The sequence below is a fragment of the Lagenorhynchus albirostris genome, chromosome 21 (genome assembly GCF_949774975.1).
Source record: "Lagenorhynchus albirostris chromosome 21, mLagAlb1.1, whole genome shotgun sequence".
In the NCBI taxonomy this organism is placed as follows: domain Eukaryota; kingdom Metazoa; phylum Chordata; class Mammalia; order Artiodactyla; family Delphinidae; genus Lagenorhynchus; species Lagenorhynchus albirostris.
In genome coordinates, this window is record NC_083115.1 from 34905348 (window position 1) to 34927897 (window position 22550).

Consider the following 22550-nt stretch of genomic DNA (forward strand, 5'->3'; position numbering starts at 1 on the left):
CTGATATGCTAAAGTCAGTCAGGATTTAGATCCTGCCTTGATGGCTATTGAAAGTTGTCACGGAGATTTGTGACATTTCTTGCCTTCTTTTAAAGATTGTAGTTAGTGTGGAGGTTGAGGGAATATTTTTTGACTAGGGAAACAGTATTAGAAAGTACTTACGAGCGTGGATTCTGAAATCTGATGTTTGGGTTCATATTCAATCTGTACTACTTGATACCTGTATTCCCTAGGGAAATTACTGTAGGCTTCAGTTTGCTCATCTATAAAATGGATTGAAGCATAAGACATTCTTTCCAGAGATGCTGCTGTGGGAATTGCTTGAATTGATGCACGTGAAGTAAATACTTAGTACAAAGCTGAGCCCGTGATAAATCCTAAATACAGCTGCCGCCACCTTTGCTGCTGCTGCCGCCGCCATTACCAAAGACACCACTGTGAGAATCTCACTACATACAGGGGACAGTGATGACAGAGTATTTGGAGGTAAAAACTGAGTTGGGCCCAATTATGAGGGACACATTAGACAATGGAGAATTCACTAACAATAATGATGCCCCGATATGACGAGAACAGTGGTCCAGCACTACCCCGTGGATCAGACGTCAGAGAGAACAGTGAAACCTGAGCACTAGAAGACACCGTGGCGGGCTCTCCCAGAAGGCACCGTGGCGGGCTCTCCCAGAAGGCACCGTGGCGGGCTCTCCCAGAAGGCACCGTGGCGGGCTCTCCCAGAAGGCACCGTGGCGGGCTCTCCCAGAAGGCACCGTGGCGGGCTCTCCCAGAAGGCACCGTGGCGGGCTCTCCCAGAAGGGCGAAGGGATGAGAGCACAGTCCCTTGGAGTTAGTGGAAATGAAAAGGATAAACTGAGGGACGTTTAAAGGCAAAACAGACAGGACTTGCTGAAAAAACGGAACATAAAATAGGGTGAGAAGAGCTGGAAGTCTGAGGCAAGGGAGATTGGGGTTGGTGTTCATGTCTCTGAAAGAGGCGAGAAAGTTGGGAAGAGGTGAGAATCACCAAGTCGGCAGAACGCAGGCGCGGCAGTGGGAGGCGAGTGAGAGGTAGAGACGGTGACGACTTCTGTTTGGACCAACTGAGCAAAAATAAATTAAAAAGCAGGAAAAGAAGAGAAGGAAGAATGAGGACAAGAGAAGAAGGAGGAGGAAAAGGAAAAGCAGAGGAGGATAAACAGAAGGGGGGGCGAAGGACAGATTTTATGAGCAGTGTCAGGTACATAAAAATATCGTGCAGAAGCCTTGGATTCAGACAATCCTTGTCTACTCTTAACCCTGCCCACACCTATTGCCCTCTGAACACCTGCTGCTTAACAGTAAGTGGTTAAGAAACAGGGATTCTGCAGCTGACCTGCCCGGGTTCAGATCTAGGACTGGCTATTTCCTAGCTGTGTGATGTTGGACAAGTTATGTAACTTCTGTGCCTCCGTGTATCTGTAAAATGGGAATACTAATAGTGCCACCTTATATACAATTGTTGTAAGGGGTAAATGACTTAGTATGTGAAAAGCACTTATGATAGGGCTTTATGCGTAGTAAGTACTCCGTAAGTGTTAGCCATTAAGAAGGACTGGTGGTGGCATTGGTAATAGTTATGGTGGTCGAATTCCAAAGGCTAATTGTAGGTCATCATACTTAATTCCTCATCAATTCAGAGGCACTTCCACATAAAAGTATTGATTGGCTATAGTTCCCCAAATGTGAAATTTATGAAATGAAAATAATATAATCTGTTAACCTAATGGCATAAGCCTAAATGAAATCTTGCCAGTAGCTAATTACCATGCTTATTTTAAGGGAGGAAAAAAAGACTCATAGTTTTTACAAATCACTCTTTCTTGGCATTTTGAGGAACTTGGGTAACAGGTTTGCTGCCCTATGCGTCAATATCGGCATGAAAGATTCATGGGCCGCTCTTCACCTATTACACGTTGAATCTCGGAAGCCCAAACTAAAGAAAGTCTTATATAGGCTAATTTGTGGTATTGATGGAAAACTTCTGCCGACCCCGTAAGTAGATATCCTAGTTGGAGAAACAGTTTATGAGTTTTCTTCCTGCTCCCCCCCTCACGTTTCTTTTTCCTCCTTTCTTTTCTTCCCCTCTCTCGTCCCCTCTCCTCCCTTCCCCTTTTCTCTTTCTTCCGCCCCTCCTTTTCCTCTGCTTCCCTCATCTGTGGCCATACATTGTTGGAGGCAACCAGGGTTTACAGTTGCTTAGTATTGCTTCACAGAAATGTGAGTTGATTCAGAGAGCTTGGAAAACCAGAGACTGTGGTTAGAAAATGCGAATGCGTGACTGTTAGAGTTGGCAAGGAGTATAGGATGCATAAGTAAAAACCCACATTGGGGCCAGCACTATAGAGGGCCTTGAGTATCTCACTGAAGAGTTTTAAGAAATCATCACCAACCAAGGTTTATCAAGCATGGGCACATGGCATTGTTTCAAATAACACATGGGGACTTCCCTGGTGACGCAGTGGTTAAGAATCCGCCTGCCAATGCAGGGGACACGGGTTCGAGCCCTGGTCCAGGAAGATCCCACATGCCGCGGAGCACCTAAGCCCGTGCACCACAACTACTCAGCCTGTGCTCTAGAGCGCGCGAGCCACAACTACTGAGCCCGCGTGCCACAACTACTGAAGCCCATGCGCCTAGAGCCTGTGCTCCGCAACAAGAGAAGCCACCGCGATGAGAAGCCCACGCACCCCAACGAAGAGTAGCCCCTGCTCGCCGGAACTAGAGAAAGCCCACGCGTAGCAACGAAGACCCAACGCAGCCAAAAATAAGTAAATAAATTACACATTAACTCATTTTGTCCTCCACTTAAAAAATATAATTACAAGAGCAAAATAGGCATTTAGCTCTTTCTTTTGAGTTTTTATTTACATTTCCAGCTTCTATATTAAAGATGTAAAACTCCAATTAAAGTTTATAGATATTACTTGTATACAGTTACTTGATTCGGGCCTCTTACGCCTCCATCAGTGAAACAGGCATAATAATACTAGCTATAAAACAACACCTGTTTGAAATATTGTCATTCTAGTTTGTTTCCCACAGTTATCCAAGTAGGCAAGGAATAATGAAATAGCCCCTTTTTTGTGTTCTGTATAAAGTTACTTAATACATTACCAGAATTATTTTATAAACGATGGTTTGTAATTGATATTAAATAGCTCAGAAGTTAATTTGGTCTTCTTCATAAAATGGTATTGCTATAAATAGCAAAAAAAAGGATATAAATGTTAATTAAAAGATTAAATTGGTTGCCAAAATTACATATCACTTTTACATATTTAGACTGATTTTTTTCATACTGATGTAATTATTTTGCTAGCTGAAAATCTAATTTTACCTGTATACAAAATGACCACTTAGACATAATGAGTGAAGGTCTTCATCCTATTCATCTTTAAATCCCTAATACAAAATACACACTTAACACATGTTAACCTCTCAATATAGAGAGTTGAATGATGAACACAGTATGCTTCTTTGGGAGAAAGTAATTAAGCACAGGAAAAAACTTCATTAAACTTTGCTATTTGCTGCCAAAAGACAGAAAACTTACTTAGAATTACTAGTAAAGACCTCAAATACGCATCTAGTCATCCTGTGAAAACATCTGGGTTCACCTGCCTCCAATTTGTCTGCAATTCTCATTGAAAGTTTACAAAAACACCGTTGTTAATTTCCATTTGTGACTTAAAAGTTTACTTGCAGTAGAATTTGGAATTTCTAACCTATTGAATCCTAAAGCAAAACACTTTACCAGCTGCTTCTTTTGTTGTTGTGGAAATGACCTTCAGAGATCTAAATTCAATAGGAGAGTAGATTTTACACCTGAAGAAACATTTGGTTAAGCTGCTGAAAGAGAAGAAATGAATTATTTCCATCAGAAAGTTTATAGGTTTGAAAGCAACAGAGGTTTCCTCTCTCTTCAGCAGCAGTTTGTCCATTAATTAGCCCTTCAATTCCACTTCAATTAAATTAACTCTAATTAATAAGTTCATTACAAAGATTGACGCACCTTGCTCAAAGCGAGTGTGCTAATCGCTGCTAAACACCTTCACCCTAATGAAAAATTGATTCGATTGAATAAAAAAGGGAACCTCAGAAAGAAACCTCGCTCTTCTGAGCTGAGGTGACGTTCTGTTCCTCTGAAGTTAATCAAACCATCTTGGATCTTTTAATCAAAAATTTAATTCAAAGGAGATAGAAAACGTGGCATAAAAAAACCACATACCACTCTCCTCCAGTTCATAGTCCTGGCTCTCGTTTACAACTCTCACTGAGCCTGGATGTGGTGTCTAAAAGTCTTCAGCCCTGTGAATTCCAGTGTCTGAGAAACGTTTTATTTGGTCAATGAATGGGGGACATGTGATCATGTGACTACATAAACAGTGATTATTTCTTAATTTTAAAATTCAGCTGTAGTCGTTTTCTGTCTGTCAGAAACGATCTCAGGTTTTTACTGTTGAAAGAAAACCAAAACTAAACAGTAGTCTTCCAATCTTAAGAAAAAAGCTCATTTTATTTAACTTTATATGTGAAGAGTGAAAAATAAAATAACCCTCAAAGTTCTATCTGTCTGTCTCTCTCAATTGGTTCTAGTCAAATAAAGCTTCTAAGAAAGTTTTCTAAGAAAAAAATTATTTCAGACGCCTGAATTCTATTTTAACAACCTAACCTGTTGTTACCGTTCTTAAAGTCCTTTGGTCACTTGTGCCCTTTTCGGTAATTCTAGTAATTGAAAATCCTTGCTTTGCAAATGCCAGAGCCGGCAGTTCTATATATTATTAAACCGGCTTTCTACTATGGTTTTGCTTAGCAACTTTTATCTGTCAACTGTACAAATATACTTAATAGGAAAAACAACAGCTTCTTTTATTTAACCAGCACGTCTCTGTGTCAGGAGCAAGCTAAAGTGCATACTAAAGTAGATTCTTTTTTTTTTTACGCTTTTTTTTATAAAAGATTCTTTTCAGTGGAAGTTTCTGAATATTTAAAAAAATTAAACCATAGGATTAAAAATAATCCCTTTTCAGTTTTTGCTCTATGGGTGAAACCTAACTCCTGTTAGATACCTGACATACACAGACACTTAAATATTTCGTAAATTTTATATCAATTTGATGTATGTGTGCCTGTGTTCCTGGCTGTCGAAAGATACTCCTGGAAACAGGTATGTGTGCGTACATAGTTTCCTCTCCTTATGAATCATTTGTTCTGTTTTGTTAGTAGCGTGTGTGTGTGTAAGCACATATATAATACAGAAAACTGTTTATAACATGACTACCATGTGCATTTTACGCCCAATCGTGGCAGCATATAAAATGGAACAAAGAAAGCAAACTACGTCTGTCGCTCCTAGCCCTCGATGCTGCCATCTACTTAGTAGGTAAATGCTTTCGTACGTATGCTCAGCGACTTTGTTCTTCACCTTGTTGACGCGCGGAGTTTGAGACGAAGCGCTTCTCCCTCGCTCCCCGTCTCACTCGCCGCTGCTCTCCTCTCCTGCCCGGCTTCCTCTCTTTCTCCCCCCAGAGATCTGTTCCGCGGACTGCGGCTCGCACGGCGTCTGCATGGGGGGCGCCTGCCGCTGTGAAGAAGGCTGGACGGGCCCAGCGTGCAGTCAGAGAGCCTGCCACCCGCGCTGCGCCGAGCACGGCACCTGCAGGGACGGCAAGTGTGAATGCAGCCAGGGCTGGAACGGCGAGCACTGCACCATCGGTACGCCGGCCGCGCCCCGCCCCGCCCCGCCCCGCCCCGCCCCCAGGGCCTGCTTCTCACCTCGGGAAAGCTCCTCCCCCCACCCGTTAGCTTTTCCTGTCCTGTGTTCAGAAGGAGTGGCCGCTAGGGAAGGGTCTCAGGTCCCAACGGCAGCCCAGTTCTTTTTAGAGCCGCTGTCTCAAGTACCGAGTGTAAGAATGTTCCGTGCATGGTGCTGGGGGACGGCCGCCGAGACTGGCTCGCGTAAGGCAGATTTCGCCGTGTAACGGCAGTATTCTTTACTTGAAGAAAGAGATTCCCAGTATGTAGCCTTTGGGGCTCCTGTAGATTCCAGAATCACACGTCTTAGCACCTGTCCATCTATTTGCGTCTCTGAAAGGAGGCTGGAGTCTTTATGACTTTATCCTGTAGCACCATGAGGAAGAAAGCAGAATAAAATACACCCATCTAGCTTTTCCACAACAGTTTTATATGCTTAACACTTCTTAAAATACGGTGATGTTCTAGCACGTCTGTCGGTTAAATAAGACAAATAGGTGTTTAAGATCAAACTCTTAGTATATAAATGGTATTTCGCCTGGATACAGAAGCACCCGGAACATACATACTAGTTCCATATTTTCAAGGTCTTCAGTGCCTTTGCTTTCACCGTTTGAGTCACTGAAATGAAAACGTCTATTTAAAGAAAATACAACAAAAGTAAGTAATACAGTGCTACCTCACTTCAGTGAAAATGTACAATATTAATTAGAAATGGCACAGTCCTACAAAAATCTCATAATTTGAGGAATGGTTTTTCTCCACATTTATGTCTGTAGGGTAAGATTGGACAGAGCTGTTGGTGGCGTCTTGATGTACTGAAGGATTTCTTCTTCCAAGGCATCTCTAAGTTTATGTACTTCACTTTAAAAAAAAAAAACGCATTGGTTAGCCAAGATTTTTTTTCACAGGAAAATTGAAATCACTTACATTTTATAAGCTGTCACAAATGGCATCTCTGCAGAATTTCCAGGAAGGCTCTTTTCAAATCATCTGTTTCAGGGGTCCCACTATCACCCCCCCACACCCTCACCGACATGTGGTGATCCGCTGGAAGGGCCCTCTCGGCACAGTTGTGCTCAGGGCTATAGACGTTTCCAGAAAGGGGAAAAACTCATCAGGTGGTGTCTGCAGGAATCCACATCCAGGTTTTCCAGGCTCCTTGTCTCCCACCAGGAGAGGTCACAAGAACCATGCCCCTTTCTCCAGCAGGGAAATGCAGCAACATATGTGCAGTGTTTCCGCCCATTTGAGGTTGAGAGTTAAAAGGGTTTTATTGGGGCTGCTCAGCGAGGTAGCCTGTGTCAGCCACAGCCATGAAAATTCCAGGCTCTCCAAAGAAGAGCAGATGTTCAGTGCTGCAGGTGCGCAAAATAACCTCATCAGTGTAGGGAACTCCACCTTTCCAGATGCTGGCCAAGGGCCAGCCCTGCAGACGTCTGAAGATCAGGCCTTTATCTTAACTCTTACCTGCGAATCATACCTACGGTGTCACCTGTTGAAGGTGAGCTACTGCCAGCAACTGGGGAGCTTGTAGTCCTACTGGGGTAAACTGCAAAGTGCTCATCCCCAGCAGCTGGCCCGGATGTGGCTTCCCCTCCTCTGCTCTTTAAGGGAAGCTCCGCAGGGCAGTGCAGTGACTGCCTGTTGTTCACGTGAGCCGCACTTGGGAGCTGCTACGGTAAGGCGGAAAAAGGTTGACAGTCACGATTTGCGTATTTTCTGTGGACATGCAGAGGGCAATGTAATATCCCTGTGACCAAACAGCATCATGCTGCAATCCCAGAGTGCACGCACACGAGAGGCGGGGCAGGAACAACATACCTCTAAACATACACCATCGTTGTTCATGACCCCAGCACCCCCCTCATCCTAAGTGAACTGATTCTAGCTAGAGGGAAAATGTTATATATTTGACTATTTGTAGCCTGGGAAGTACAACCCACACTTGTATATATAGCTTGGAAAACGAGGAGGTGTACTGTAAAGTTATCCACGAGCAGATTTAACTTGCCAACCAGCAGTCACCAAACAAATCATTCTCTGGGTGTCCTCATTGGCCTTGGTCATATTACATGGTTAATTTCCCATGGAGGAGCTGTTCTTGAACAACTTTCCAGTTGTCTAGGAACAAACGGGGTTTTTGCTAGGCGCAGGTCCTTTTGTTATAATTTAACGTGTCTTGCTGTGGTTGTTAATAATTCCGTTTTCTATTGTTTTGTTTTATTTTGTTGCTTTTATACTCTGTATGAGTAACAGCGTGGAAGTAAAGGACCTGTGTCATTTAAAAATGAATCTTTGAAGTGAACCGTTTAAAAGATGTAGAGAACCTTTAAATCATTGTTTTGCTCTTTTGTACTCTCAGAAGTAGTTATTCCAAGTTTTTGCATACGAAGATCCAGTTGCCTTTCCCTGTCTACTTCCTACCTGTGTGTATGTCCACAGTGAAGTCTCAGGGGTCCTTTAAAAGGAGGCCTTTGTGAGCCACTGATTAAACAGCGCAGGAAACTACAGTATATTTTCTCCTTCAGGAGAGTTCCTGTTCTGTTCATTTCGTCTCAATTTCAACAGTTAGGCATCTGGCTGGAAGGAGCTTTCACTTTATGAAAGGACGCTGGTAAATCAGCAAGATTTTTTGTCCCTTCTCCATATTATGTGCCGTCTCATTGAATACAAACAGGGAGGTTAATTGGAAGAGAGATGGAGGAGAAATTAAACAGTTAGAAGCAAACAAAAGTTCCCAATAGAAAGCAAAGAATATTCTTCATTAGTCATCTTACTGTCTTCATAAAGTTTTCATGCTTTCATAAAACCATAGGCATTTTGAGAGTAAAATAGGTTATGAGTTTAGAGTATTCACTGAGCACCCAACTACCTGAAGGGATTCCATCCTGATATTTTTATGAGCGTGTTTGTACTTTCCTCTCCTTATGAATCATGTATTCAGCGAATTCGGCATATTCGTCCTCAGGTTTGTTGTCCCAAGTCCTTCTTTTTTCTTGAGTTAGACTTTGACTAGTGATGTATACAGATAAAAATGAAACAAAGGGAAATCCACTTGTAGCAATACTATGATTAAAATGAATATTTCTCCCTTCCTCCCCAAAACCCACTTAGGACTGTTGGACCCTTTCATTAATAAAGAGAAGTTACATGATTGAGCCACATGAAATAAGCACCAGCGATGATTACTGACATGGTTTAGTACTAACAGCGCCGGCATAGATGCTCAAGTAGCATAATGTCATCCTTTGTAAGCGAACATGCGTAATTGGCCAAATGATTATCATACTCATTCTCCGCTCTTTGTTCTTCATAAGATCGGAAAGACGTAAGGACATTTAGAGGATCCAGAAGCTAGTTTAAAAATACTAAATATAAGTAAGTGGTTTCTAAATAATAGTTGACATAATTAGAATGTTACTGTGGCATTTCTGTATGGAAAAGCTTCAACAGTTCTGTACTGTGAGAGCTGTGGTGGTTCCAGGTCCGATCTCTGAACTGGGAGATACTTGGCCTGATTCAGTAAGCTCACCATTTGTAATGTATTTAACTGGAACCGGAATCTGTAAACAGGCAAAGGCAACTCAGTTGGTTTGGCTCTCTCTTTTCTTCTTGCTTAGGAAGAGAGGGGCCAGTTATCTGATTGGCCTGTGCTTGGAATTAATGGGGCACAGAAGCAACATAAATATCACGCCAGCCTCTACTGAGCACATGTGTGGAGGCAGAATCCGTAAAAGTGCAACGCTAACTAAATATCCTGGGCAATGATAAATCCTAAGTACCAAATTTTGAGTAGTAGTAACCTGTACCTTCTCCAGGAAATACTCTTTTTAGCAATTGCTGGAGAAAAGTTGCCCCTACAAGCATCTATTTGTATTGGAGAGCAGGGGAGGCCGTAGATGAGACTGTGACCCAAAGGGTGGGGAAGGGGGAGATTGGATAACAGCTGCTTGTTATCTACGCGGGGGTTGTTACAAAGGTGAGGAAGGCTCAGATCTCTGTGGATGGCGAATCCCCTTCTGGAGGCTGATCTGCATTTCCCATTGCCCCACAGACACAAATGGAGAAACCGGGCTTACATTGTTTAAAAGTTGCTTAGGTTGGAAACATATTTAAATGGTGGAACAAGATCCCAAAGGAATTTTCGAGTCTCCGTTCCAATAAGTATTAGCGCAATAGCATAATTATGTAGGTGTGAATTGGGAGGCGTTGTTTTTTGGGTTTTTTTCCTTTCTGTTAGTTAGAGGAATGTTTTAGGAGAGGAGTGTTTTTTCACTTCTTTGCATCCGCAGAGTATCTCAGGTTTAAGAGCTTTTGGAGTTTGAATCTTTGCTACATCATTTACTTGGTGTATGACCCTGTGCGAATCATTTAACCTCTCTGAATATGTTTTCTCATAGATAAATATTATGTACGTCAGAGTTGTTAGGATCAAATGAAATGCTAGGATGTAAATCACTTATTAAAGTGCCTAGCAGTGTTCACTAGAGTTTTTATTTTGTTGTTGAGTATAAGTGAGTCAAACTGTAACCCAGACAACGTTTTGGGTGCTGAATTTTTTTTTTTTTTTAAACGGTAAAACAAAATGGCTATCCAAGGAATTTGCTTTAAGGAGTTAATGTAATTTCCATTTCATTGTTATAAAGTGTGACCTAGTCTCACACTGACTATGGCTTAACAAGAGGTTAATATGTTTGGGATGGCGGTTTTAAAAACCACAGTGATGAAAGACAGGTGGAGTCTATTGTGATATTTTTCTTCTAGTTATGTCTCAAACACAGAGTCGTTTATTGAGCTACATTGATTTTCCTATACTTTCAGGTAATTCAAATGGAAATTTGGCCTAGGGGAAATCCTTATTCCTTTAAGCTACAAAAGACTGGCTGTTTGTTTTAATTCTAATTCTTTAGCACATTGGGAAACAAGATCATTAATAATCACGAAGACATGCTTTGTTTGTTCAGACAAAAGTTCCACGTATAGTACTCAGCACACCTCTAATAAAAACCACCACGGTTGCTCTGGGCTTAGGGGTGCTGGAGATGAGAAATTGAAAATGAAATACACACCGCTGGGGAAGGCATCAGTTAAACAGTATGGGCGTAAAAAAGAGATCAGAACTGTACCAGTGTGGATATGGCTTAGACCTGGTATTCTAATTCTTATCTCAGGATAATGGTGAAAGAATAGTATTTTAGTGGTTAAATTAAAAAAATAGGTGGCATTTTTGAAAAAAAACGACCTCTCTGATAATATACTTCAGAGATTACAAGATCAATACTCGTGACTTTTGTCATGTTCTCAAATTGGGAATCATATTCATAATAATATAGAATATGGAGGTTCTAAAACTATCTTCTTCCATTTTAAACTTTATGACTCCCCTCTTAACAGGTGCTTACACCCGCAAATGATGGCTGTAGGAGGCATTTGGCTTCACACCTGTCAGCGTCGTGTACCGACAGCAGTTAAGAAAGAGGCCTCTGGTGCCACCGGTCTGGGTCGCTGATGGCGCCGTTGACATATTTACTGTGAAACTGGTGAAGCTTAAGCATCAGGGCCCCTCACTTGCACAGGGCCCTTGTAGGATCTTACAAGGCGACCATGGATTTCTATGGTCATATGTTGCAAATCATTTAGGACCTTTGTCTCTTTCCACTCCCAACTCCTCTCCCTCACACTTTCCCTTGTGTAGGGTGTCATTGGAGTGGCTGTAGGCACTTTGAGGATTCAGCTAAGGAGAATTTCACCTGGGGATGCATTTAGTTTCCATTTAATTGGATATATTTGTGAGGTGTGAAATCATTGCCATCTGTGATTGTTTCATGCTAGCCGTCCGGAGATGTTTCTGCCACCCACTGGCTCATCTAGTGAACGTCAGAGTACAGGGTCAGAGATGATAGGAAGATATGAATTTGTACTACGGAGCCCCACACCAGAGGAAAATAGGTAGTGGAGCGGAAATAAGCCTTGAAACGTATGGAAACTGAAGCCCATCTCTGGAAAATTCTTCTTGTCGTCAGATATGTTGTAAAATGCCCAATCCAAATGGGAGTTTTCTCTCGTCAGCAATATATTCGATGATGGAACTTATACAGTTATAAACGTGCCCTAATTTTCTCTTTTGATGATTCTTTCTTTTTGAGGAATTTATCAGAATTCTTGTATCTTTAAGGCATGAACCTAGAGCAGTACTGCAAAATTGAGCTCATCAGTGTGTGAAGTCACATGCATCCCAGTGTACCACAGAATCATATGAACATACCAGGAAAAGCTTCAGGGCTTATGTGACATGAAATACTGATATTGATGAAGATGTTATCAAACTCATAATATTCTAGGATGCCATCACAACAAAGTGGCTAATAAATGTCACCAATTCACAGAGTTTTTTAAAAATTAATTAATTAATTTTAATTTTTTGTTTATTTTGTTTATTTTTTGCTTTAATTTTTTTAACATCTTTTCACAGAGTATTTAAGCCTAGTTTATTACACCATAAAGTCTTCCCAAATTTGGCAGTAATGCCCCAAATTTGCATAACATTACTAATAACAAATTTTGAAGCCAAATGAAACTTTCTAGATTATCAATAATGAAAACCATATTAAACAATCACATTGAAAAAAGACTGAATTATCTGTCTAGTCTCTCTATACAAAATAGTATAAAACCATTGTCTTATAAGGAGGCAAAGTAAATGTAGCCCAAAAATCATAGAAAAAAGTGTTTGTTAGAGACATGTCAGGCACTTAATAATAAAAAATGTTCTGCAGTTTTTTTCTGATGTTTGTGGTGTTTATCAGCTTAAAAACTATAATTTATTGTGATTTCTTGTCATTCTAAATAATGACTCAATTTGTACCTAATTTCATATTTATAATTTGGGGTTCTTTCTCTTAAAGAGAGCCCCCCCAATTTGTATCATTTCAGACCCCACAGAAGCTGGATCTACCTGTGTTCCAAACTCTATTACTTGACAGCTGTGTGATTTGGGGAAAATCACTTAAACTCTTAGTGCCTCAGTTTGCCCATCTCCAAAGTGGGAATGAAAATAGTACCTACCTCCTAGAGTTGATGAGAGGGTTGATGACCTAAAACATGTAGAAGGGCACTTGGAACACTGTCTGGCACAAAGCAAACATATAGGGATGCTACTTATTGTTACCGTTGCTAGAGTATTTGGACTGAAATTAATAAAAAAGTTTACTGTGGCTGGCTCTTCCCTACTGAGTCTTATCCTAATGCAGCGGAATTAGCCAGCAGGAAAACAGGAGTGCATGCTGGTTCCAAGAACAGCTTCTCCCCTCCACTTCCCGACACACTAAGTCCACACTACTGTGGACAGAGATGCCACGTGATCTGTCATACGGGGTGGAAGGTGGGTCATCAGAACGCAGTAGGCATAGAGTTGAGTGGGAGGAAATTCCCCTTAGCTGACTTGGTTGGCCATGAAAATCCAGACAGGCAAAAAAATCCTCCCATGAAGTGTGCAAAAAAGGAGAACTTCTTAAGATCCTTCCTGCTCAGCAGTCCCAGTGATTGTAAGTAATTTCACGTGACCGAGAGGCTAGCGATTCCTAAGAGAACTGTGGAAGACCCCCTTCAGAGCTCATTGAGAATCACCGATGTCCTGAAAACCAGGCTGATTTTTAGATGTCGATTTCTTCCTTTGAGATTACATTTGCATCCATTTGGGGCTTCTCGATATTATTTTTTTCATTTGAGTCTGATTTATTCAGTTAACAGTTTTATATACAGTGCTTTCTCCTCTGTAATCCCCTCAGAATTGTTTTTTTTTTTTTTTAACGAGGTCACTTAATCTCCTCTCTTCTGAAAATGCAAAACTAGTTTCTCTGGCCTTTCTGAATGATGGAGGCCCTATTTTGTTAGGTTGTCAGCCCTCTACAGAGTTTCAGGATTTTTTAAACTATCACAGATAGTGTTTATTTCACTAGTCAATGTCACCATGTTCCATTTAGTTTCATTTTTATGAAGAAGTGTTTGGATAATGAGAGCTGTGTTGGGACTTCCCTGGTGGTGCAGTGGTTAAAAATCCACCTGCCAATGCAGAGGACACGGGTTTGAGCCCTGGTCCAGGAACATCCCACAGGCCGTGGAACAACCAAGCCCATGCACCACAACTACTGAGCCTGAGCTCAGGCTGCGCTTGTGTTCGTTTGTTTTTCTTTACATGTACCAATTTCAGCATCAAAGGACATGAAGCCTGTGGGTTCCATTAGCTGCAGCCCAGCATTGCCAACAATGGCAGATCTGTACTTAAAGCGAAAGTAGTCATTTCATTCAGTGTTCAGTAACCTTTGAGAGAGAGAGGACTCAACCAACAAAAAACAAATCCACTGGCCTAAATTTGAAGCTTTAGTAAATTTGACTGTTTCCATCATATATTAAGCCATAATACAGTATGTCCAAGTGTTTTTGTTTTTTATAAATTATTTATTTTTGGCTGTGTTGGGTCTTCATTGCTGTGTGCGGGCTTCTCATTGCAGTGGCTTGCTGTGGAGCACAGACTCGAGGCGTGCAGGCTTCAGTAGTTGTGACACATGGGCTCAGTAGTTGTGGCTCGCGGGCTCTAGAGCGCAGGCTCAGTAGTTGTGGCGCACGGGCTTCGTTGCTCCGCGGCATGTGGGATCTTCCCGGACCAGGGATCGAAACCGTGTCCCCCGCATTGGCAGGCGGACTCTTATCCACTGCGCCACCAGGGGAGCCCTGTCCAAGTTTTTGAATCACTCTGAATCTCTGCTAGCTTTGACAATCCGTACCCTCTAAAGCTGCAGAGTGGTTATTAGTTTTGACTCGTCTTTCCGGGAGGTGCCTTGCAACCCTAACTCTGCAGCACCCCTCATCCCTTAATTTGTGCCCGCGCAAGCCCCACCTCCCAGGAGCCTCGTTGGAATTACATCTCAAAGCAAGCAAGCCGGGGGGTCTGAATTAGAATCTTCACGTCACTTTTGCACCTTATTGACTGTGTGACCGTCAGTAAGATCCATAGTCCCCAGAGCTGCCCTGATAAATGTGTTTCATTGTGTTGACGATTTATTTCCCTAGGCGTCAGTTTCTTTACCCTAAGAATGGGAGTAAATGTACCTAAACACCTTCAGCTATTGACATCAGGTATTTGAGTGCCACTGCTGTCTGTCTGGTTCTTCATGCTGATTTATCCTTACTAAAGAGAGAGGCAGCAGCCTGAAGCCGAGACTCTGTTCTCACGTGGCAGGAGTGCTACTGAGAGGTAAATTTCAGTGACAGTCGCATTATTTTGGGAAATGTTACACGTGTTCTATACTTTAGAAAAGGGACGTTTTTTAAGGACTTCCAGAAGTCAGTTCTGCATGTAGGTAATTGTTTCGTGGATGAGTATGTCTCGATTTAACCTAGATCTTTCCATTTAGGTGGTTTACACATAGCCTATGAGGATGAGAGTTTTGAGGTCTTTAGAAGAAATATGCTTGACGTACTTCACGGTCATGTGATAAAGGATCCTATCCTGTGGTGGTTATTTGTGAACAAATTTTCCCTCCAGTCTGCTTCCTGTGGTGTAACTTGGGTCCCAAGAGCTACTATAAATTAACCTTATTCCTGCTCAGCTGACGGTGAGGCCTACTGGCTTTAGAGGCAATGTGTTCAGAAAAAAAAAAAGAAAATGGAGGGTTAAGTCTACTGTCATTTTTCTCCAATGGGAGCAGTATAAGAAAATATTGATTATTTGTATTGTTTTATGATCATTTAGGTGTCATTGAAATATACCTGATTTCTTTAGGCTTGATAAAGCTGATTCCTTCCTTTCTTACTATCTTGTGTTTATTTCCCACCATGAATTCAGTGGTTTTCTAGCTAGTTTTTTTAAGTCTCTCAAAATGTTACTGTGTAAGTGCTCTGTGTCTTAGGGAAACAATTTATAAATTATAATTATTATCCAAAAGAAATTTTTGAATCTGTTCCTTTGAATTAAAATGTTATATTCCATAGTTTAAAAAGTTTATGAAGAGATAGGATATCAGAATAAAAGCCAGTTATGTGTCAAATTTATATCGTATTGTTTTATTAAAAGCCTGCCATTGTGTTCCTTTACTAATATACTAGAGTATCTTTTTCAATTTGGAACACCTCATTGATTTGCATCTTTTAAAAATCATCTAAGACCTTAATTTCCACCAAATCTAGTGTAGAGGGGGTTTGAAAGCTCAATTGACTGGTTATATTGTGTAATTTAACCAGAAATAAAGGCGAAAGATGCTCCTTTTAAATCTTGCCAAGTTCATCAGAACCCTTTTATTGAGAAGTTTAGGTCCAAGGCGTTTAGGAGTGAAACCAGGTGCAAAATAATATGTCATCAGCTATTTCACAGGATTAGTGAGGAAGAGAAGGACCACGACTAGGGCCAGATTATAAATAAGCCACGTTCTTCCCCAAACTCAAGCCAGGTAACCGTAGCCCCAGCCGGCTGGTGAAGTGTTCATGTAGATTTTAAGGAATGTTCACCATCTGCAGAGATCCGTATTACCCTAAGGGAGTAAATAAAGAATCAGAGCTTTGCATTTAGTTTCATGTAAGCACGGAAGAATTAAGCCTACAATTTCAAGGAATGTGATTATTCCTTCCCGCAATGGTACCTTAGTATTCTTCAGTGGCAGAATTTCTCTGTGTCATTTCTCGAATGTGACAAGTTGAAAATAGCCTCTTTTCATCTCAAACCATTCCTTTTCCACCTACCTGTTTTTAAAATACAAGTTACGGTGTTGGTCCGTACAAAAGCCATGGCCTATATTATTTTCACAGATTACGGTGTGACTAGAGCTGATTTTTTTCTGTTACTCTTCTCCATGATGGGTTCATTGACCCTCTCTTCTTTGAGTGCCTCTTTAGTGAAGCTGGAAAACGGCTGCCTCTAATATGGCCATAATTTCTGGGGTTTAACAGACATGTGCCTTGGATACATTAAGGACCAGTCAAAGGAGGTCCATAAATATGAATACTTTGCCAGCTGCCTTTCCATTAAACCCTGTTGGTTGAATGAAATTAGTAAATAATTACGTTGGTGGGGAATCTGGTAGATCCAAATGGAATATAATGTCTTCCTTTAACAGCAGAGCTTAAATTTTTTCCTATACACCAAATTAGTTTTTAGGGCAATCTCCATTGCAAATGGACTGATTTGCATTAAAACTATGCCTCCTTGTTCTGATTTGTCAACACCTCTTTTTTAAAAACGTCTTTAACATTAAGCATGGGTGGGTAAGACCATCTGTTTCTGGAGCTTGCCCGCAGCTCCATCACTTAACACATGAGACAGGTTACAGCTGTTTAATTGTTATGCTGCTGAAGGATGATCATTCTATCCAAAATTAACATTTATATATGTATGCACAGAAAGCGTGTGGTTAAGCATAAGTGGTCTAATTGTGAATTAATGGTGTTAGGTATTCATCAGTTAGACTCGACGTGAACAGTGAAGTGTAAAATAATGCTTTTCACAGACAATTCAACTCTTGGGTTTTAAGATGAGTCCCCAGTAGTGATTATTATGCGTGTGAGAAACCCACTCCCAATACATTGGTGTATGCAAAGGGAAAAGATCACCATATAACTCATAAAAAGCAAAGAGAAAACCATCTATGTGGTTACTGCACAAACCCTAACTCTTTCCTGCCCCCAAAAGCATTATCCTCTGATCTGTGACCAGTGTAGGTACAAGCCCCAGAGTAAAAGCCTAGGTGGGCGATTATGGTTGCACGTACCAGCAAGGCACCCACAAGCTACTGGGAACATTTTTCTCAGCCAAGTGAAGGTGGGTTTCCCCTGTATGTAGAAATGGTGACACAGACTCACATCATTGTGCTGCAAAGGCTATAGCAATTTATATTCTGTTAGGTCTGCTCAATACATTCCATAATGAAAAACAGAATGAAAACTTTTCAGCAAAATTGCAGGATAAGGATCGTGATATGCATGTAAAATAAGATATTTAAATGTCTTAGTTCCCAAGTAGTTACTGTAAAAGTGACTTGTATTTCCGAATTTATGAGCAGATTATACGAAGATTTACATAGCCCTTTAACAAATATTAATTTACTTTGCTCGAATCAAATCACTAATGAGGGAACACGAAATATATAAGGACAAGTTGTGATGTGCTCTTTATTCTAAAAAGCTGAATCACATTTTGATTAGGAACTTTGCATCTATACCAGCACAGGGTTTATGCAAGACAGAGAATAAGAAAACTTCTTGACACAAAAATGGAGTTGTCTCCACTTTGGGATCTAGCCCGTTCATATGAAGAAGGGTCCCGTCAAAGGGAGTATATCTTAAGCAGGTGGAGCATAGAGGGCCCATCCTGGCGTCGCTGGGGCAGAGTGGACCCCATGGCTTATGAAAACAGATCACTGGCAGCCCAGAGATGCTTTGCTTAAAGTCAGATTTCTTTCTTTCTTCATAGTCTCGTAAAAGATACCAGTGACTTCATGATTTTGTCCTTTTTAAACTGTCTTTATTAAAAAGATTAATTCATAGTACCTGTTATTTAAGGGTTTACTATGTGCTAAGGCACAATGCAAAGTTCTCTGCATATATTATCTTACTTAATTTTCACAACAGCCTTATCAAGTGGAAGCTATTAAAATCTCGATTGACAGAACTCAGGCTCAGAGAGGTTCTACAACTTTTCCGTGGATGCACAGCTAGTAACAGACCCAGAACCCAAATCCACATGAACCGTTCCCGAGCCCCTCCTCTTAAGCACTAGACTATGCTGCCTCCTAAATTACTGTTTAATTGTTTTAGCATGTATGTATATAGTAGAATAGGTGAAAATTAAATTTTGTTCTGTGATAAAGATAATATCTACATACCTGTCACATTCGATTGAATTGTCATAGAAACAGATGCAGTAATAACCATGTCAGTGATATATCAATAATAAAATGTCACTTTTTTATTCAGGAGAATTTGAATTATAGCTGATAACAGGATCCATAGCTTGCCAAAATAACAATAACAATTGCAGCAACAAAAAAAACAGTTCAGAGAAAATCAATTTGTCCTGTAGAGGATTTAAGAAAGTTGCAAACTACTTATTGAAAACTTCACACTTCTTTTTCACACTTCTTTTTAAAAGTTAAATTTATTTCCAGTTTCTTAGTAAACTGAATACTATGTATAGACACTGACCACTGAAAAGCACTCATACAAAGTGAGTAGATGACTTGTGTAACCAGTATCGGCTCATGAAAAAAGTCTCAGAAAAGTTTAATACCCAGGATACAAGTGGTAAACATCTATGCACACTCTCTCACACCTGCAAATAAAGAAAAAATACTCTCTCTGTAAATCACCTTTGAAAAGAGCTATTTACCTACAGTTTTTTCCAAATAAATTACAGTTTTATCTTCAGTAAGTTAAACAGATCGTTCAACTTTGTTCATTATTTTTCCTGGTAAAGTTTTTAAAAATTGACTACGGAAAGACCTAGTATATTTTACGTACTTATTCACGCCTTATTCTATAAGTTTTCGTAAATACTAAATGTTATGAATAGACAAAAGTAATGATGGTAGACAAGAAATTACACTCTTTGATATTGACCAAATAGATCGTTTTCATGGTTTCCTGCCACAAGACTTGCTAGCACTACACAGACACCACTTTGGTAATTGCAGTCACCAAGTTCACTGTACCAGAATGTTAAAGTCCAAATATTTGTTTAGTGTAACATATATTTGTGTCTGATTTTCATTTATTAATGTGAAGAACTGTCTCTGATAGCTTAGTTCCCAAATCAGGGTGCTAAAATATACCTGATTTTTTTTTTAATTTAGGAAATCATAAGATAATGTGGTTTTGCTCACGTCATTCACTGAACTCAAGCGAGTAAAAATCTGAAGGAGACATGTGCCACTCCATGTTTATGTTATGGTCCAGTAAATGAAATTACGCCACGTGCAAAGACTACCGCAAAAATCGTGCATCACACGCCAAACGATAGTCATCTCTTTCGTAGACTGTGTGCACGCCAGCATCAGTGAGCCTGCTGTCTGCATTCTGCCTGCTACACTGTTACTTCTGTTATGTAGATGTCATCTACAGTGAGGCATGAAATGCTAAACTGAGAGAAAACACCAAACGTAATTCTCCCGGTTGTCTGTACAAAGTTCTGCAGCTTATCCTGGCACTGTTTCAGCAGTGCTGACTTGAAAAAGTGTGGTTTATCTCAAAGCACCTTTTCCATAGAACCCAGATTTTTCTTCTGGGAAGACTTAAACGAGGAAGAGTATTATTTCACTCTTTTGGAATGTCCTGGCATAAATAGTGTTCCAAACTGAAGTATGGTATTTTGCCTGGGTAGGTGCATGCGAGAAGCAATGTATTGTACAGATAATTTTTTCACCAAATTTCCAATCTAGTAAAATAATAAAATGTGCAAACTTTCAAAAACAATTTATTTGAAGCAGGTTTTCAAAAATGTGCTGCCAGTTTTAGGGGAACAAAAGGTCTTTCAAACGCATGTGCCCACGCGTGTGCTCGTACATACACACGCATACACACATATGCACACGCATACGCACACATATGCACACGCATACGCACACATATGCACACGCATACGCACACATATGCACACGCACACACACATATGCACACGCATACACACATGCATACGCACACATATGCATACGCACACATGCACACGCATACGCACACATATGCACACGCACACATATGCACACGCATGCGCACACATACGCACACGCACACATATGCACACGCATACGTACACATATGCACACGCACATGCACACGCACACATATGCACACGCACACGCACACATATGCACACGCACACGCACACATGCACACGCACGCACACACATGCACACGCACGCGCACACATGCACACGCACACATATGCACACGCACGCACACATATGCACACGCACACGCACACACGCACACATATGCACACGCACACACATATGCACACGCACACATGCACACGCACACATATGCACACGCATACGCACACATGCACACGCATACGCACACATATGCACACGCACGCACACATATGCACACACATACAGCGTTTTTCTTTACTGGCACAACCTAGTTGTTAAAACTCACTTGCTAGTTGTTATATTTCAAATTAATTGACCCCCCTAAATAGGATAAAATATTTGCAGTGTTTTATCTAATCTTAGAATGAGAATTCTGTGGTGAGAGAGGACATATTTTTAAGGGGCCTGAGTAAATTGTTTTACAGGGTTTGAAATTGTGTCGGTGTCATAATCCTTTATGACAGGGTAGTCAGTAGTAAAACAGTACAGTGCATATCAGTTAAGGAACATCAAATCAATGGGTATGTGGCTTGCACACTGATTTAAACAGTTGCTGATTGGAATAAATGGATTTAATATGTACTTATTTGCAGACCGTAGCTTTTCTGTCATCCTACAGAAATTGGTACATGAATAATCTAAGAAAGATACCTACTTATAACTTTAATGAGATACTAACGTGAATCATTTTTAAGTCTGTATGATAAAGTATTACGAAACACACAATGCTAAATAAAAACTTGTCCTCGACTCTGAGGACTCTGCAGTGTTCACCGTGGTGAAGGATATGTCTGTATTTTATTATGGACTCATCTGATTGAATTATCCTCTTTTGGAGATGGGCCCCTGAGATCTTCGTGCAGTAATTAAACTGAGAAATATTTCTAGCGTTCTAGATTCTGTGTTCTTTGCCTGTGTCTAGGATATCCCCAAGAGTGAATTCAATAGCGCAGTGAAAATACTGTCCTATTTAATGCGCTCCAACCAAGCACATTGTTGACAGCAGAAACAGTGTGAATAGATCACAACTACACACGTCAGCAACTGTGTACACACAGTCAAACTGTTGGCATATTTTCCCTTGTGAGCTGCCTAACGTAGATATAACCAACTTGGTTTGCCTTTGTTTCTTCTCTGTGTTTTGAAGAATCGGTTTGACAGTGAAAGGAAAGCAAAGTGGGAACTAATCTTATTCTGTGAAGACCTCCAATACCCCAGTTTCTCCCCCAGACAGGCACATATACTGTTCTGACCTCTTTTTTAAAGGAGCAGCCTTCTTTGGAACTGTCACTCAGCAAATATTTCTTATACAACAGACATCAGCTGAAATGATTCTGGTCTTTGATTTTTCAAACTCACTTGTTTTAATTTTTCCTGGTTTTATCCCTCAGTTTTAATATCCTGCTGATCGGTTTTCCAAACTTGGGACTTTTAGAACAAGTTACAGCAGTTCTCATTATAAAGATTTCTTAAGTACATAAAGTACCCTCCTTTATGAGGCTGTGTCCACAGATTAATACTTCAAGTTGTTTGGATTTTAATCTTACTTCCCAGTTTCTCTCTTTAATTGTCAATGTTGAAATAAGGATTTCCACATTTTTTTGATCTTATTTTCTCATTCAGGTAAATTCATTGACCAATCAAAAAACAGGTATGTTTCTCGTCTATCTTACCCAGGTACGCAGTTCTGCTTCTGCTGAGTTGTACGTAGAGCCTGTTTATTAAGTGTATGGACTTTGGTCTCAGACCACCTGGTTGGAATTTTGGCCACTTGAGGAGGTTATGTAACTCCCTGTGCCTCAGCTTCTTCATTTGTGAAGTAGGGAAGATAATAAAAGTGCCTATTGCCCCGTAGAGTGGCGAAAATTAAATGAGCCAGTGCGTATAAAATGCTTGGCATAG

At 40.6% G+C, this 22550-nt stretch overlaps 1 protein-coding gene across 1 annotated transcript in view; it reads left to right on the plus strand.

Annotated features, from left to right (window-relative positions):
• The window catches only part of TENM3 (teneurin transmembrane protein 3), a 694478-nt gene that overhangs the window by 585345 nt on the left and 86583 nt on the right, over nucleotides 1-22550 (plus strand). Inside the window, exon 12 of the mRNA XM_060136352.1 lies at nucleotides 5566-5751. Within this exon, the coding sequence (XP_059992335.1) occupies nucleotides 5566-5751 (186 nt within the window). The remainder of the gene's footprint in view (nucleotides 1-5565; nucleotides 5752-22550) is intronic.